The sequence below is a fragment of the Anoplophora glabripennis genome, unplaced genomic scaffold (assembly GCF_000390285.2).
Source record: "Anoplophora glabripennis isolate ALB-LARVAE unplaced genomic scaffold, Agla_2.0 scaffold1335, whole genome shotgun sequence".
Lineage (NCBI taxonomy): Eukaryota > Metazoa > Arthropoda > Insecta > Coleoptera > Cerambycidae > Anoplophora > Anoplophora glabripennis.
This window is the reverse complement of record NW_019417410.1, coordinates 62,656-81,148: the sequence shown is the minus strand read 5'-3', so window position 1 is coordinate 81,148 and position 18,493 is coordinate 62,656. Positions and strand designations below refer to the sequence as shown.

At 32.2% G+C, this 18,493-nt stretch overlaps 2 protein-coding genes across 3 annotated transcripts; both read right to left on the bottom strand.

Moving 5' to 3' along the window:
- Positions 1 to 675: 675 nt before the first annotated feature.
- LOC108914635 (farnesol dehydrogenase-like) lies at positions 676 to 6,562 on the bottom strand. The gene is made up of 4 exons (XM_018720483.2): positions 6,459 to 6,562; positions 5,770 to 5,879; positions 2,627 to 3,088; positions 676 to 903 (listed from the first exon to the last, which is right to left on the bottom strand). The coding sequence occupies exons 2-4, from the start codon at positions 5,875 to 5,877 to the stop codon at positions 691 to 693; spliced, it is 783 nt and encodes a 260-aa protein (XP_018575999.1). The 5' UTR covers positions 5,878 to 5,879; positions 6,459 to 6,562; the 3' UTR covers positions 676 to 690.
- A 4,307-nt stretch (positions 6,563 to 10,869) lies between these two features.
- Positions 10,870 to 18,125, bottom strand: LOC108914637 (farnesol dehydrogenase-like). Of its 2 annotated transcripts, XM_018720484.2 has the most exons (4): positions 17,943 to 18,115; positions 14,470 to 14,931; positions 11,122 to 11,271; positions 10,870 to 10,976 (listed from the first exon to the last, which is right to left on the bottom strand). In XM_018720484.2, the coding sequence occupies exons 1-4, from the start codon at positions 18,048 to 18,050 to the stop codon at positions 10,923 to 10,925; spliced, it is 774 nt and encodes a 257-aa protein (XP_018576000.1). In that variant the 5' UTR covers positions 18,051 to 18,115; the 3' UTR covers positions 10,870 to 10,922. The 2 variants fall into 2 exon arrangements, with proteins under 2 accessions (XP_018576000.1, XP_018576001.1); XM_018720485.2 differs by lacking the exon at positions 11,122 to 11,271 and having other exon boundaries at positions 17,943 to 18,125.
- Between the last annotated feature and the right edge of the window lie 368 nt (positions 18,126 to 18,493).

Sequence of the window (18,493 nt, the reverse complement as noted above, 5' to 3'; positions counted from 1 at the left end):
ATTAATTTTACATACTTTTTAATAGTCAGTATTACGGAAATACAAAATACCATCCTTTTCACAAGATGTTTGCAAATTAAAATACGTGCCGATTATTTCAAAGAAAACAGATTTTTCTGAAAAATATTAAAAAGCGCTTAATTAATTCGTACTTGTACACCGTTGAAAACCTATGAAATGATACATTTGATGCTCATAAATATTCAAACCCTGAAAACTTTTCCAAAATTTTCCGTAATTTTCTTATCTCTAATCCAATTTTGTTATTTAAAAATGAATTGACCATTATTTTAGCTCCAAAACATTAATTTTCACATAATCTATACTTCATTTAAAAAATACACCAGACAAGTTATTGGGAAAATCGAAATTTTTCATCGGAGTAATTTTGTAGGAAATTTTATTTTGATGAACTTGATTTTCGAAAAAATGCATCTTCATTGAGGTATTGGCCTTTTTTGGTCAAAAAACGCAAAAAATCATATACAGGGTGATTAAAAATTCAGTACAAAGAATTTAGGGGCGTATTTTTGAGGTCAAAATAAGACTTTTATATAATATAAACGTGGGTCGACAAACGCTTAGTTTTCGATATACAGGATGTTAAAGTTTGTTATTTTTTTTTATTTGTTAAGGATAATTTCCACACAAATTTGAATGTTGGCATAAAACTTGAGGTACAAGGGATTTTTAGAATGCGATTTTACTAGCAATTATTTCGTTTTGCCAGTGTAGTAAAATCTGAACAAAACTTACCTGCACATGCGGAGAAGTCGACAATGCGTAAACAACCGCATCAGCGATATTCTCTGGTTCGATTATTTGTTTTTCTTCAATAAGGTTCTTGTGCTTCGTTATATAATTTGGTAAAATTTCGGTATCCACAAGTCCCGGACTGATACTCTGAAAAATAATCTTGAATTTCAAACAGGAAGTGTAAAAATTTTAGTTGTTATAATTCTTAATCTCTGTTTCGTTTGCATTCGTTAAAATAAGAAAAAAGCACCCCCTTTAAGGTACCTATGTTATGATGGTATTATATACTCCTTTTGTAAATTAAACAAGTGACACAAATTTTAATCTATATCCCAAAACTAATCCTTCAAGGAATAAGTAACCAAGAATTATACGATAAGTCAATTAAAGACCACAAAAAACGTATTTACCATATCCTTAGGGTATCATTAGATAAATCACTGATAGTTAATGTAAATATATGTCATATAAAAAAATGTGAACCTGTGCATGACAGATTTTTATAATTGTACAGGGTGTTAAAAATAGTAGGTACAACTAATTTGAAAGCTTCTCATACTTATTCTTTAAAAAACAACAGAAGTTATGATGGATTTACTTTCAAAAATAAGTTATAGAAGTTCCGAATTCTATGTTATTAATTCAAAACCATCGAATTTTATGTAAATTTTAATATTGGTTTGAAAAATTTCAATAAAAATACATTTTCTTAACTATTTCTTAACTTACCCTTACGACAGTGTTAAGGTTTGTTCATTCTCTTTACTTTCACATGAGTATTATCGCTTTCGAAGTCATTACACTATTTTTGACAGCTCGTGTGAAATGATATCTTCTTTTAATTAATAATGGTGGAATGAGATCATTTAACCTATTTTTTCAATGCATATTCAGAAAGTACTTAGTTAAAGCGCAAAGGATCAGAATTTTTTCAACAATTTCTGCCTCAAAATAAATAAAATGGAACGCGGGAAAACGCAAGGAAGCCATCCTGTGACGTCATACCACTCGTTAACGTCTAAGCATACTTGACTTTGTTTCACATACATCACAGATATCTCTAGTTATGGAAGCAGACAAAACTAAACAGATATAAACATCAAGCCCAATTAAAAAGGAAACGTTACAAATTTTAATAAAATATCGATTTTTTTGTAAAGTTAAAATCCGGGGTCCGAATCGTTATCTGGACAATATGCCCGTGTAGAGCAGCTATACCTGGATTGTCTTGGCAATTGTTCTTAATTTGCATTCAAACGAAGTCTTGATTTTTACACACAGCTTTGTATTTTTAAATGCATAATTAAAAATATCAAAAATTTTTCACTTTTTTTTTTGTGAAATACGGTTTTTACAATCGTTGCTTTTCAAATAAGAACAAGATGCAACAATTTGTAGAAAAACATCATTTATTCATAAAATTTCATTAATAGAGTTAACGTAATAACCAGAATATAAATATAATGTATAAAGTTGAATGATATGTACGATAAACATGTGTACTAGGGGAACCGCGAAAACGTGCACATGCATATCATCTGCTCTCCGTCCGTCGCATCGATATCCAGCAGATCATAAAGTACCGGTAATAAAAGTGTCGCATACCTGCATTAAATTTCCAAAGTCTACGCAAGCAAGCGGCTACCGAGTCTCCTTAGAGTCCGTATTAGGTATGTATGTTTTCGTAGTAACGCGTCGATATTGAGTCGTGGGATCGAACCTGTCTAGTGGTGTGACGTCACAGAGATTCTCTATAATGTCATGGACCGTTCCAAATATTTTACGAATTGGATATACATAATCTATCGCGGTTAATTTACAGCTATCCATCTAATTGTTTAAATATTACTGGACGTATTGGCAATTTTACCGTAATTTTTATTTTCGACTTCAATTCTACCAGTTCCAACCTCAGCGTTTCTGCTAGGGCTGTCACTGCATGTTTACTCGAAATGTACACGTTAAATTCTCGAAAATTTATCACTTGATGCCCCACGATGCTGTTGATGTGGATTATGTGCCCGTCAATGTCGTTGGCTCTCATATCCCTTATGGCTTCCCTCGTAGCTATACACAAACCCAGGACGTTAACTTCAAATGTGTTCCTCCAAACATCGCTGTCTCCGTCAATTAGAGTGGTTTTTCCGAGATAGCCAGCGTTGTTCACGAGAATATGAATCGTGCCTAAGTTCTCCTTGATCCACTTGAAAGTGTTTAAAATGTATTCTTCTTTTGTTAAGTCTGACTTAAGGGGGTAAAATTTGCCCTTTTTGTTGGAAAGTTTTTGAGCTAAAGCTTCCAGGCGATCTTTTCTTCGGGCTAGTCCAGCCACCTAAAAAATAGAAGTTGAAAGATTTCCTTTATCCCCAAAAATTAAGTCAATTTGAGAAATGTTTTATTTTTTCATTAAAAATAATCCTATAGTTGTAATTATACGATAAATCTACTGAATAACATTACATAATGACGTTTCCTGATAATTTATACAGGGTATTTCATTAAGAATATTTTAAACAATCTTAAAAACTTATAGGTGAAAACTAGAGGTCAAAATACAGGGTGTCCCAGAATAACGTGTACAATGGAAGACCACAGATTCGTGGACTCAAAATAGGCAGATTTAGATTCACCTGTATCCCAAAACGCTTCGCTATGCCGCTAGATGGCCTCAAAGTTCTTAAATTTTGTAAATAACTCCATTAAATATTATTCTATTTTGATTATTTTTGGGGTGTGGACTTTAGCTTTCAATCTACATATTTTGGTGTTATACAGTATTTTTTAAAACTTACAACTCCTACAAAATTGATGTATGGTGATACCATTTGGAAGTTTTTGGGTCGCTTGTAGAATTTTGATTAAATGAGCCGTTTGGATACAAAAAAAATTTTTTTTAATGTGTACCTACAACTTGCCACCCCAATTACAATACTTAACAAAGTGCTACTAGTAGGCTCTGGTTTTGTAGGTTGACTGTAATTTCAGTGTTATTTACAAAATTCAAAAAATTTTCACGAACTTTGTGTCCATCTGCCTGCCTATTTTGAATTCAGGAATATGTGGTCTTCCGTTGTACACGTTATTCTATGACACCCTGTATATTGTTTGAGCCAAATTTCGAGGTTTTCCAAATTATTTGCTGGAGCAGAATAAACTAGGCCTTTAAGGTGACTCTAAAGGTAAATATCGCAAAGATTAAGATCAGGAGAGCGTGGTGGCCAAGTAATTGGTGAATTTTGGCCACGACCTGTGCAGATTCTGGGAATATTTTGATGGTGTACAATCAAAGAGTAGTGTGTTAGGGAACAATCGTACATAAACCACATATTTTGCCTTTTCTAATGGAACTTCATTAATAGGTTGTTTAAATTGTTAAAAAAAGAACTGAGATAATCTTCGTGGCATAATGTGAAACCCCACAAAGTAATATCCTGTCATTCGCAATGCTATAGACTATGACACATTACCTTGTCGGCTTTGAGAAGCCAATTTTTCTTGTGGAAACTGGAGAATTTTCTTCAACAATATTTAAACTAAACTTTAAAAAGAAAATATGAATTATTTGGAAAATAATATTCAATTACGCCAAAAGCGTTGAAAATTGCACAATTGAATATTTAAGGCAATTTATTTAAAGTCCCATGTAAATATTTGTGTTCTGCGAAAATACAAAAATTTTTACAAATTAAAAATAAGTTGATAAGTTTTCAATATAAGTTATATACATTTCATATTGTACTGGAGCATATAGGACCAGAGAAATTTAACAAAACGAGAAACGTCAACAAAAATTACAAAATTTAATACCCAGGAAAATAAATCTAGACAAAAACCACGTGCACACGAGGGCGTCGCCAGCCAATGGGCTAGGGGGGTGCAAGATGAGAGAGAGGATGGGAGAAATATAAATTATAGGTAGAAATAGGTACAGCGAATTAATTTTTTTAAGAAATATTTTTAATAAAACCTTTTTAATACAAGAAAAACGTAAGATAAAATATAAATATCTAAAATAATTAAGAATTTCAACGGAAATTATAAAATATATATAAATTGGTACGTTACATACATATATAACTTTATAGTCTAATAATAGGTAGAAGAGTTTACAAAAAATACCACCTGGAAACAAAAAATATGGTGATATAGGAAAAAAAGAATTCTAAGAAAGTTAATATTTTTTCCTGTGGCGCATAAACGGCTTAGTTAACCTAAAAAAATCATAAAAGTAAAAAAACGATTTTTCGCTAATTAAAAAAACTTGAACTCCAATCGATAAAAGTTAAATAAGAAAGTTGTAGCTATTAAAAAAAATCGTCAAAAATCGACTTTTTTTGCTGTATCTCTTGCAAATTAAAGTTTTGAAACTTGTTACTTGCTGTAAATATAGCCCTCGGCAAGCAAAAAAGTGCCCTTTTTAAAATTAAAAAAATATTAAACATTTTTCGAGTTATATCGATTTTTCGAAAAAAAAAGGTCATCTCGAAAATCGGCTCTTCTTGTCCGACGAATAGTCGTAGACAAACAAATCAGTGCTCATTTTTTTTCTTAAGAGTTGTACTTTCATGGTAAAACGAGTAATAACGATTTTATTCATTTCAAGTGTCCAAAAATTTTTTGGTCGCCTCCCTTGACGACGTCCTTGCATGCACTTGAACAAAATGAGCTATGTTTTAATAATATTAGAGATAAATTGAAATACTTTGAAAATAGGTACATGAGTACGAATAAAAACGATTTTTATTATATTAAATTCATATTATCTATAATAAGCTAAAATCTAAAATAAAATTTGTTAATAATGAAAATCGATCAACATCAATTAGATAATTGCAATATACATACTTAACTTTGGATACAGTGAATAGTATCAACTCAAGAAATTTTCCTTGATTGAATTAATTTTTATATCGCAAATAGTTTATTCCGTATATTACTACCATATTAATAATTACGTTGCTATGCATTCGTAAAAAATCTTTTCTGTTGGCAACATTGACAATATCTACTTACCTTAAGCCCTTGCTCAACCAGCGCCTCTGCAATAGCGGCCCCAATACCGGAACTGGCACCGGTGACTACGGCCACTTTACCAACCCATCTATCCATGGACAATACCATTGCTAATTTTTGTTCAGAAACAAATTAATAAAAAAATTATATTCCTGCCTACCTGCCTCAAATATTAAAATTAAACCTGCGAATTTTTTTAATTATAAAAAATGTACAGGGTGTTCCGTACAACAACCAGTTTATTGTATGTAATTTAACCAAACTTACCTATCTACAAAGTTGCAAGAGCTATTCATGAAATGTATGTTTTTTTAATGTATTTTAAATAATCGTAAAATGAATATTACATTTATTGGTAATGCAATTCTAAAAATCCTCACGTGTTTCGACTGGTCAAAAGAAAATTTCTATAGATATTTCAAATCAAGTTTAAAAATTTCCTCAAGTTTATCATCAGAGATAAATAGATAAAGTCATAGACAAACTAGTGATCAATAATTATTTGAAAAAAAAAAAATATTTTAACAATTATTACCCATATATTGGTATACCCATATATTGGTACCATATATGACTTTATCTTATGAGAATTTTTGTTAACGATTTTAGATTTGGTTTGAATTCGTTTATTAATATTTTAAAGCAAACTTAAAGTAACCAAACTAATAATTAAAAAAATGTGGGAGTACCTTAGTTTAGTTTTTGCACTTCTGGGAGACTCACCGGAACTAACAAGAAAACTAATCGAGCTCCTCAGTTGCTCGCATTTTAAGCTTTCTATGCGAGAGATACCCCACTTCGTTGCATTTTTTTCTGTATGTGGTGACTTTTTATTTATATACACAATTTGCGTTATTCACATGCAGTAAGTTTTTGTTTGTTTAGAATACCATAGTACGGAGTGCAGTGATTATTATACAGGGTGTAATAAAATGTTTGGCCAAACATTAAACTCTAAGCAAAATTGATGGAAATGAGTGGTTTATTTTAGATTGGAAAATCAATTGAGGAAACAATGTAAATAATACTTTATTTCATTCATTAACTATTTGTATTTAATTTTTTACCTAGACATGCTTATAACATTTATAAATCGAAAAAAGTCCATAACAGTCTAATTTTTATTTTTAGTACTCATAACAGGAATCAAGTTTAAAATAGTTTAAAGGAAGAAATATTAGCATCAGCGAAGTCACTACGTCAACATAAAAAATTATATTCCTGTATACAGGCTGTTTCAGAAAGACCTCTTGTAAATACAGGGGGTGATAGTAAGACAAAAAACAAAAATTTTTTTGTTTTACGAACTATATGTCTATCTCCTCTTGTTTTCGAGATACAGAGCGACAAAATAAATTTTTAAAATAGAATTTTTACGAAAATTTCCAAACGGTGCGAAATATTTTTATGAAATTTGGTATTCAAGGGATTTTAAGGATGACAAATACGCTGGTCTAATTATTTTTTGGATATTTCATAGAGGGCGCTAGTTATGCTACATTCCTATTACATTTAAGTTCAAATTTTTTTAAGGTTAGGATTTTTACCATTCGGGCTTCAATATCTAATGTACAATTTTATTTTCTAAAAATAATATTACGGTGTATAAAATAAGTGACTTTTCTCAAAGTAAGCGAATGTCAAAGCTTATTGATGGATGTCTCATAAACAACGCATACATTCTTAGTAATATTTTAAACTCTAACAAGAACATTAAATAATTCCAAATGTGGTGGTGAATACATTGTATTAGCAATGCCCTGTCTCCAAATTCAGTTAGCCAACTCTCTCGGTTTCGAAAATTCAATACCTATGTATGTTTTAAGCCTCGAAAATTAAATAATTCCAAATATTTGGAATTTTCACCACCAAGAACGGTGATGACAACATTTCTAACATTAAGGCGATGTTTCGCATTGTATTAGCAATGCCCTGCCTCCAAATTTATTAAGCCAATTCTCTCGCTTTCGAAAATTCAATACCTACAGGTTCGGAAAGTACCGATGGTCCATCTGCCGTTACGTGAGAGCGATAAAGTAAGACATAGTCACCGCCCGTTTCGCCATTCCACAAATATCTTTGATACACATCTATAAACTCGTGAAATATTGTGTAATAATGACGATGCAGCAATTTTATACTCCACTGTCAAGGTGGGTATAATTATTAAGGTCTGACATATACGAAGCGTTAAAATGTAGTGTATACATACCTGAAGTGGATTTTTTTTCAACTCGTGATTAATTTTTAGGTCTAATGTCAGTAATAACTAACAATTACACTTTTATGTTATTAACTTTTGTATTTTTATATTTTATAATTATAGTGAAATAAAAATTGTAACCATAAAATGGTCCACATCATCTTAACTATTTAAAACATCGTTGTCCTCAAATGTTATATTTCCAACAATTCGTACATAAAATTCTACAATTCGCAATGATATACAGTGTAGTGAAATAATGTCGAAAGTTCCTCATAACTCCCTCGAACTATCCCCAATCTGATTTAATAGAATCCAGCAAGGTAACTTTCTATCTTCGAGGGTGCTGATCACGAATATAGGGGTGACAATATCATACAACCTTTGAAAAATCCTGTAACTGCTAAAGGGAATAATAGGTATAAACAATTTTCCATAAAATCAGATTGGAAGTAGTTTTGGTCCGCTCTAGGGGGTTGGGAGGGTTCGTGATCAAAACCCTCAAAAACGGGGGAGAGGGTGAGGAATATAGAGTTCATCGTTGACGCCCGAAACGAAAAATAGAGGTGGTTTTTGGCCATAGCCATATTTTGCATTTTTTCATTACACTATTTTATCGCTACTTTAATCGTATATTCGAGTAACTGATTTTATCTAAAAAATACACAAACGATCTGATTAACCTCAGTAGTCTTTCAAAGGCACCGCATCAGTGACTTGCAGTATATATTTCAAATACTTAAACTTATGTCGTCGCTCTTCTTCATATATTTTGAGTATTCTGAATTTAAAAATAGATATAATTGCATAATTACCTGTATTGTAACTTTGCCTATATTATATCGCGAACTTGAAAAATAATGCAAGTACTTTCTTAACGAAATATTTTTTTATATTACACGAAAAACGCAACTTACCTACACAGAATGTTTCTGTTAAGGCTTACTTAATTTTCTACATTCTAAATCTACATTTAGAGTTATTTTTTAAAGAACTAGAATTGTTTCCCAAAATGTCAATGACTAATAGTGGACACCTTATGCAGGGTGTTTCATGATGGGGTGCAAATATTTTAAAAACGTGTTTAGAAATTAATTTTAAGGGGGGTACTTCCTATACATTTTTTCGATTTGAGTCCCACTGAGAAAATATTCGAATCACAAAATGACCGAAAAAATTAGCTTTTATTTTTTTCGCTAAAACGGTTAAACTTAGAACTTTGAATTTTCGTACACGTTAACAACTAGTTGAATGATATTTTTTGGTAGTCTTTTTTTCTGGTTTATGTCTTTGAATGAAAGAAATTAGCACCCCTTGGTTTTATTTCCCTCAGAACTTTTTTCTATATTCGCTGATTCCAACAAGAAAAATAACTTTCAATATTACATTTCATTTAGAAACTTTTTCACCCTTCTCATTTTTTCGTAAACTTAACAGTTTTCGAGCAAAAATATAAATTATTTCTCCTTGCCCATTACACATATGTAATTAGTATAACAATTACTAAAAAATTCATGCGACCCCATAAATAAAAGTCAAGTGGATTTAAATCGGGAGATCTCGGTGACCAATGTATGGGTGCATCATGCGCTTTCCCTATCCAACCATCCGGGAAATGTACGTTAAACCACTGAAGGTCAGTCAAGGTAAAATGAGCAGGAGCTCCGTCGTGCATATACCACATTTACTGTGTCAGTTGGGGTATTCAAAAAGATTATTTTGCAAAAATTGAGACAATATGTAAGGTCCAATGGAATAATTTCCTACAATACCAGCCCAAACATTAACAACAAATGTATGTTGGTATTTCCCAAATGTCATTTAGAGCAAAGGAAACAAGATATTTACAAAAAAATTAGTTTTGTGACCTTTGACCTTGAATATCTTGACTGTACTATTAGCCTACGCCTGGCATCATGTTGCTATTCTGTTTTATTTCTGTATTTCTGTAAACGTTCTTAAAATACATATTTGAAGAGTCGGTACAATCTAAATTTGGGATGTGATGACATAAAAATGGCGGAATTAATTTGTTAAAGAATCGCCACGGTAGCGCAGTCGGTCGAGAGTGCGGTGGCAAGCATTTCTCGGCTAGGCTTCCTACTCTGGTCCGGGTTCGATCCCCGGTGTCGGCACTGGCAATGTCGATGGATAATGGGTGTTTGTCCGCGTTTTTTCAAGTGTAGCCCCCTTCCGCACAAGCCTTTGGCTTTTGGATTTGGGGGTTGTCTCATTTCTGTGGTGTGTTTTATGTTTTATGTTTTATTGCTTTTCCCATCCCGCAGATTGTGCAGGTGTAGCATTGGTTTTTCGGGTTCAACAAGTTATAGCGAGGATGATGGACAAACATATTTTTGAGAAAAGCGAAATTTTAATTCTGTATACAGGGTGGTCCAATTTCGTTAAGGAAATACAAAATATTCAAGACTGGCTTAAAAAAATCAAATTTATTAATTGTTGTCAAACGGCTAAAGATATTTCAATGAATTTGTTTTTGTAGATGTTAACTACCATCGAGGGAGCACGTTTTGTAATTAAAAATATTATTTTATTTTGCCAGTGGCGTCCGTACTAGCACGTTACTAGATATTTCTAAAGAATAAATTGGTACGCCACTGCTTTTACATAAAATAATAGATGGTAGTTAACGTCTACAAAATGAAGCATTTTTCGAATATAATTTACTCATCAAACTCATATTATTTTTTGAATCTCTATCGGCCCCTGAAGTTTCCGCATCGGAAACTAGACCACCTTGTATTTAGGCCCCAGCAAATTTAAAATGGCGAAAGTAAAGTTTTCTGAAATGCATCTACATCTGGAGAAGGTGTAGTTATAAGTTGACTGCTGTTTCATGCTTTAGGACCTCTTAGACTTTAAAAAAATAAGTGACAATATATTACAACATACTTTTATTACTTTCAATGTAACATTTGCGACTTGTTTATATTTATTTTTCATTCCTAAAAGATTCGTCAACTGATCTTACAGTGAGTTCTTGAATCTGAAAAAAAAAAATTTATGAATTGTCAATCAGTGGTGTCTGCTAACAACAAATGCTACACCCTGTACATACATTGCGGGTTTTAAAAGAAGAAATATGGTAGTTTATTGCTTAAAGTGATAAAAAATAAGAAAACAAATGCTACCTGTACGTGGGGAGGGGTTGATAAAGCGTACACAACTGCGTCAGCAATATTTTCAGGTTCAATTATTTGTTTTTCTGCGATAAGTCTATCATACTTGCTCTTCATAGAAGCTGGTAAGATTTCCGTATCCACAGGCCCAGGGCTTACACTCTAAAAAATATGATTTCTCATGCAAAGGTATTAAATGTTACGTTATTTAAGTACGAAATTATTGTTTTAGTAATCCCAATTTTATATTATTTTTTAACTGTAACGGAAGATGGTTTAAAATAGATATATTAATAATATTTTTAAATAGTTTTGCCTAACCAAAAAATTTTTCGTTTTATATTACAACGAAACGTCAAAAAAGTTCAGAAGACGAAAATTGTGGGATTGAAATAAAAATTTTAATAATTTTTTGCTAGAGAGACCAAAATATGTGAAAATGAGAACATGCTGTATAAAAATCACTCCATTTATTTTTTAAAATTACTCATTTGTGAATAAGGGGACTTCTGCTGTCAGACAACAAATACATTTATACTTAGTTGTAATCAAGAATTGATTTTAGTGTGGACTCATTTTAATGTGTTGATTTTGACTGCGGAGGGTTTCCTTATAGGAGGAAATTACAAAAAGCAACTTTTTCAAAAGGTAAATGTCCAATGATAACGTTAGCATCATTCATATACAGGATGGTCCAGATTTTAATAGACAAACTTCGGGAAAGTACTAAACAGCAAAAATTATCATCAATATGCTCTATGAACATAGGCGCAAAACGCCACCGTTTATGAGATACAGGGCGTTGAAATTAACGAAAATAAAACAATTTTTTTAAATATCTGGAAAATCACTTCATCAAATTTATCCAAATTTGATACACATTTTCTTTTTAATAATTCTTCTAGTTCTGTATGCATACAGTCAAAATTCAAAAACCAGTGGCGGAGAAACGAGGATATTGTTTCCCTATTTAAAGTAAAACTTCTACGCCACTGAATTAATTGGTAATATGAATACATTTTATAACGATCTGAAACATTCCGGATGGAAAAACATTTTTAAGTTTGTCGAAAAGTTAATGGTTTACGAGTTATGAGACATATTATCCAAGTAAACATCTTGCCACCTAGACTAAATTCCAATCTGATTTTAAATTTTTTGGACAATAGCTTCTTACAGTTAATGGAGGACATACCTTCGGACCAACGAATCGGAATCTGGTTCCAAATAAACGGGGCGTCAGCACATTCTGGCCAGGTAGTTCGTGAATGGCTGGACAAACAACTACCAAAACAGATGGATTGGTCGGAATAGCCCCATACTTTGGCTGCCTAGATCACCGGATCTAAATATTTTAGATTATTTTATTTGGGGGGTAACCTAGAGAAATGACGTTTATGCCGTTCCTATAGCAAATAGAGACCAGCTAGTGCAAAGGCTAAATGAGGCCTGCGCTAATTTGAAGCAAAATCCAGTTTTAATCAGAGCTGCTGTGAATTCTATAACCAAAAGATTCCAAATGTGCATTTAGTTTAGAGATGGACACTTCGAGCAATTGATTTAATTTATTTGTTTTTCTTATAACTTTACTTGTTCGTGTTACTTGAAAGTTGAGCTCGACATATTTGTTATGATAATGTAAAATGTGTACCAATTCCAGATATTTAAAAAATTGTTTTATTTTTGATAATTTCAACGCCCTGTATCTCATAAACGGTGGCTTTCTGCGCCTATGTTCATAGAGCAAAGTGATGTTAATTGTTTATTTAAATTTTGATAAAAAAAAACTTTAAAACTTTTTGTTTGTTGTGTTTTTGTTTTGCTCTTATTTAGACAACACATTTTGTAATTGAAATAAATTTGAGTTAACTTTTTAAATTTAATTTTAAAGAGTAGAGACATGGCGGTTAATAAATATGATGAAGTAAACGATTGAAAAACGCGTCTTTATTGTAAAAGATTTTTTTAAATTTGGTGAAAATTATGCAGAAGTTGGAAGAAAATGTCCTACAAAATATGGAAAAACAACTTGTCCAGCAAACAGCACCATTCGAAATATTGTGAATAAATTTGAAGGGACTGGTTCAATTCAAGATCAAAGAAGTAAAATTTACAGTCGAAGTGGTCGTTCACAAGAAAGTATTGCAGCTGTCAATTACAGTGCTATTGCAGAACCTAAAGACATCAATTCGTCATCGTTCACAGCAATTAGCCATTGAACACACCACTTGATTCAATATTTTGCAGAAGGATCTTCACTTAAAGGCTTACAAAATACAATTGTCACAAGAATTATTGCCAACTGAACATGGATTACGTCTACATTTGTTAATTGGGCTCTTGCAGTCAAAGAAGGAAATGATGATTTTTTAACAAAGCCATCTTTAGTGATGAAGCTCATTTTGAAATTGATGGATACGTAAACAAATAAAATTGTCGTAGGGTGAAAAAACCTACGAGAACCTAAAGCTGGAAACGTTGTTACTGTGAATGGTGCTAGATATCGAACGATGATTAATAACTTTTTATGAGTATTAATGTACAGAATATGTGGTTTCAACAGGACGGTGCAGCATATCATGCAGAAACGGAAATAGTCGATCTTTTGAAACTGAAATTTGGTAATAGAATAATTTCTCGAAGAGACCATAAGATCATGCGATCTATCAAGCGACTTCTTTTTATGGGTTTTTTGGAAGAGTAAAATTTATGCTGACAATCCTCAAACTATTAAACATTTGAATGAAAACATAATTGAGCAAATCACTCAAATTGAACCACTAATATGTGAACACGTGGTGGAAAATATTACTAAAAGACTGAAGCTTGTAGAACTGCAAGAGGTAGTCAATTATCTGCCATTCCTTTCCATTATAAACCGCAAAATGTCTACTTTAATATTCAATAAAGGTATGTACCTAGTTGGTTCGAATGAATTATGTTTTTATTCAAGAATTGAAAAGTGAACTCAAATTTGAATATCCTCTATAATAGGTTATACTTGATCCAGTTGCTGTTACAATATTTACACATTTTTAACAACGTTCTGCTGTTAATAACAGCCTTTACAAAGATTTAAACTGAGGTGGATAATTCCCATAATGAACTAATAACTTCTTCACAAGATAATTCCATTTCTTAAACGATATATTTATACCATTTTTAGATTTTGAAAACAAAATTGATCAAATGTAAAACGTGTCAATACTACGTTACTAAGTTTTTAAATTTTCTAAATTCTCATCTAGATAGAAACATTAAATACGTATTTACAAAATATGATAATTTCTTTTTGCAATGAGTGAGCTTTTGTAACTTTTCAATTATGGTTAATGATTTAGAAAACGAATTTAACAGTACCGTAATTTTTATTTTTAACTTCAAATTGAGCATTTCCAGTCTCAACGTTTCCGCCAAGGCCGTAACCGCAAATTTGCTGGCAGGATAAAAATTCATATTCGGAATCTGCGACACTTGGTGTCCCGCCACGCTGTTGATGTGAATTATATGACCGTCTACGTTGTTTGCTCTCATATCCCTTATAGCTTCTCTAGTAGCTATGGATAGACCGAGGACGTTGACGTCAAGGATGTTTTCCCAAATTTCAATATTCCCATCCACGAGACTTGTCTGTCCAAGAACTCCAGCATTGTTTACGAGAATGTGAATGGGACCTAGGTTTTCTTTGATCCATTTGAAGGCATTTATTATGTCCTCTTCTTTGGTAATGTCTGTTTGAACTGGGTACAACTTGCCTTTCTTGTTAGAAAGCTTTTGAGCCAAGGCGTCGAGACGGTCTTTTCTTCTAGCTAGTCCAGCAACCTAAAAGGGCAAATTGGTGAAACTGTCATTGAGATGAATATTTTAGAAAATTTTAGGGAACAGCGTCATTAGATACTTAAGATCCGAGTAAAATCGATCGTTCCTCGGTTAGTCAGATAATTCTGAAAAATATTATTAAAAAAATTGTATAACATTTCATTAATTAAGCTTTGAGTTATTATCCTTATTAAAAAAAAGTGGCACAATTTTTTATCTTTGACTTCTATTAGTGATGACTCCAAATTAAGATTCACTTCTGACGGTGGATTTTAAGATAAAAGATTTGATAAAAACAATTAAATTGGGTTTATTAGAAACCCCTGATCTAAATAAGGGTATAAATGTGCTGGAGCAGACGTCTAACATTTCCAGGAGGATTGAGCGCTGAAAAAACTATTTTTATCCCAGAAAAATTTGAAAAAAATAAAGGAAAGATTGGGAAAACTGGACTTTCGTATTAATGAGGATGGGTTTTAGCTACTACAAGGAAAAATATTATACATTTACACAATTGTACAACTGTTCCCACTAAACACGAAACGTAAATGAAACGTTGCAAATGAGCTGTTTTGCTAAACATTTGACACAATAACTAGAAACGTTGCTGTTTCATTACAGAAATGTAGCACTTGAAAACTTACTTAGTAGTCCAGGCAAGTTAGACTAAAATCACCCAGAATACGGAATTTTTTTTCTGATGAACCGATCGAGTTGCGGTTTTCGGCATTGTCTTCGAAAAAATATCAGGAAAAAAGTCTATCTATTACACTTAGGGGCTGGATCGAAACTGCATTGCGGGTGCATAAAGTGGTACCTGTTCTGTAATTTTAAAAAACACGATAATTCAATTCGAATGGGAATCCATCCGTATGTTATATTTCGTTTATTACTACACCTTACAAACATTCACAAGAGCATTCCTTGAAACTCTGACAACACTTTCCAGAACTTCGGTACAAAAAAAATGTGGCGCGAGAACAACACCTGTTCTGCAATTAAAAACACGATAATTAAATTCGACTGGAAATCCAGCCCAAGATTATATTTAATTCGATAGAACATCTCACTATTGTCCACGAAACAATTCCTTCAAAAACACTTTTCACTCCAAAAAAAATTTGGCGCAAGAACGAATGAGAAAAGTCTATTCGATGTTTTACAGAAGGCTCCCTCTTGCCCCCCTGGAGGGTCCCAGGGGCGTTGGGCGTACTTTTTTCAGTGTCTGACTCGGAATCCCCGACCTCAAAAACCCCCGAGTGGAAATTTAGAAGGCAATTACTCAGCTATTTGATGTTTTACAGAAGCCCCCCCTTGCGGGGCCCCAGGGCCGTCGGGCATATTTTTCAGGGTCAGATTCGGAATCTCCGACCTCGAAAACCCGTGCACACAAATTTCTACAACTTTTAAGTCAATTTTTACAATTTTTAGAAAATTGATGCACTCCAACATGCATTTTATGCACCCGCAATGCAGTTTCGATCCAGCCCCAAAGTGTAATAGATAGACATTTTTCCTGATATTTTTCCGAAGACAATGCCGAAAACCGCAACTCGATCGGTTCATCAGAAACAAATTTCTGATTTATTGTCTAACTTGCCTGGTCTATAGTGAAACATAACCGAAACGTTCCAATTGAAGACAGTTTGAAACATTACTCGAAACATTCCCTTTCGATCTCGGAAACATATCAGACGAACAACCCTTTGTTTTTGTTTATCTTATGGAACTTCCATTCGGCATTACTTAAATTTTGCTCTCAAGCCCCATCATTATAGCAAGGGTTAGTTCATTTGCCTTTGTTATACAAACAGACATAAACAGAAAAAAAATTGTGGTAACATATTTATAACACAAGTCTAGAAAAAATGTATATTCGTGACTTGCGCAGACCGCGCGTAGCAGCTCGAATTTATTTATTATTTATTTCTCGTGTCTCGTTTCCAATTCGTATTATGTTAGGATTATTAGGTTAGGTTTGCGGTTTGCCTTTGCCTAAAAAACAAGTGAATGTTTCAATTTTGTATCAATGCACAAATCTTATAACTTTTTTAAAACAAAATATTGCTAAATAGTATCACACAAAGATCACACTAGTGTAAATTCGCACTAGTGGGACTTTAGTGTGAGCAAAAGTATAACTAAATTTATATCTATAATATAGTGAATTGAAATGCCAATTTCCGATTTTTTTCACTTCATTTTACGTGTCTAATAAACTAGAACATTATTTAGTTCCTGTTAATCAAACATTTTTTTTCATTAATAGTTTAATTATAATATGTATTTGACAATATTTATGGATAATACTGTTTAAATTAATATTTTTTATACAAAAAAGTGCAAAATATCAATCAAATTTCAATTTACAGAAAAGGAGCCAAAAAATGCTTATATTCGAGATACAGGCAAAAATCGATAATATCATTTTATCAGTATTAGAATTTTTTTCTTAAAAATATAGACTGAACTTCAAAATTCATTTTCTACTTTTTCTCTAGACACTATTTATAAAAAAATATACGAATTTAAAAAAGAGTAATTTTTAAAAAAATGTTTTTTTCAATTGCATTTTTTATTAAAAAATTCATATTCTTCAAACCTAATTACATCATTCGATTTCTGGGAAAATTTTACCCCAGTTGTGATACAAATTACGCTGTTTTCATTAACAAATAAAGAAGACAAAGGATCAAATTGGCAAAAATCCCAATTCGCACTAGGTGACCTATAAAGTGGCCCACCCTAAGTGTGATCTTTGAAGGTTAAGTACGTGTATTGTCCTTGCCACAAACGCCATTGGTATATGCACTTTTATAACATTATTCCGATTCCGCATAAACATCAATTAATTTTACTTGCTTACAATAATTCCAATGATTTTATGTGCATTTTAAACGGTAACTTTTGCTTTTGTTTAGGAAAATTAAGTTAACAATTGCGTCATTTTTCGTGTAATTACATTTGTCTTTAGCTTATCTATTTAATTACATAATTATGAAAAATTCACTTACTTTTAGACCCCGTTCGACCAAAGCCTCTGCAATAGCAGCTCCAATACCTGAACTAGCCCCTGTGACTACGGCCACTTTACCTACCCATCGTTCCATGGACAGCACCATGGTGAAATTTTCGATTTAAATCAGATTTGTTTATACAATATGTAATAAAATGAGTTATTTTGATTTTATAGTACATTTACTCTTGAGATAGCCTGTATATTATCAGAATGATAAATTTTTATCAACAGTTGTCCTTGTACTTAGGAAAATTTGTCAGATTGTGCTTATATTTATTAAAATATAAAATTAATTTTTTACTTCATGTATGCTATTGGTATTATAGTAATATCACTTTTATTCTTCTTATTAATATTGCCAATCAGCAGAATTGATTTTATTTAGTTTATACAGGGTGGGCCACCAGTAACGCCTCGGTCGCTAGTGACCAAACGGCAAATGTTACAGAAACCTGTTTANTGTTTTTTAGCATAAACTGTAACCTGATATTTTATTTCCTTTATAACTGTAGTGTTAGCAAAAATTCTAACCTAATATGCAGGCTT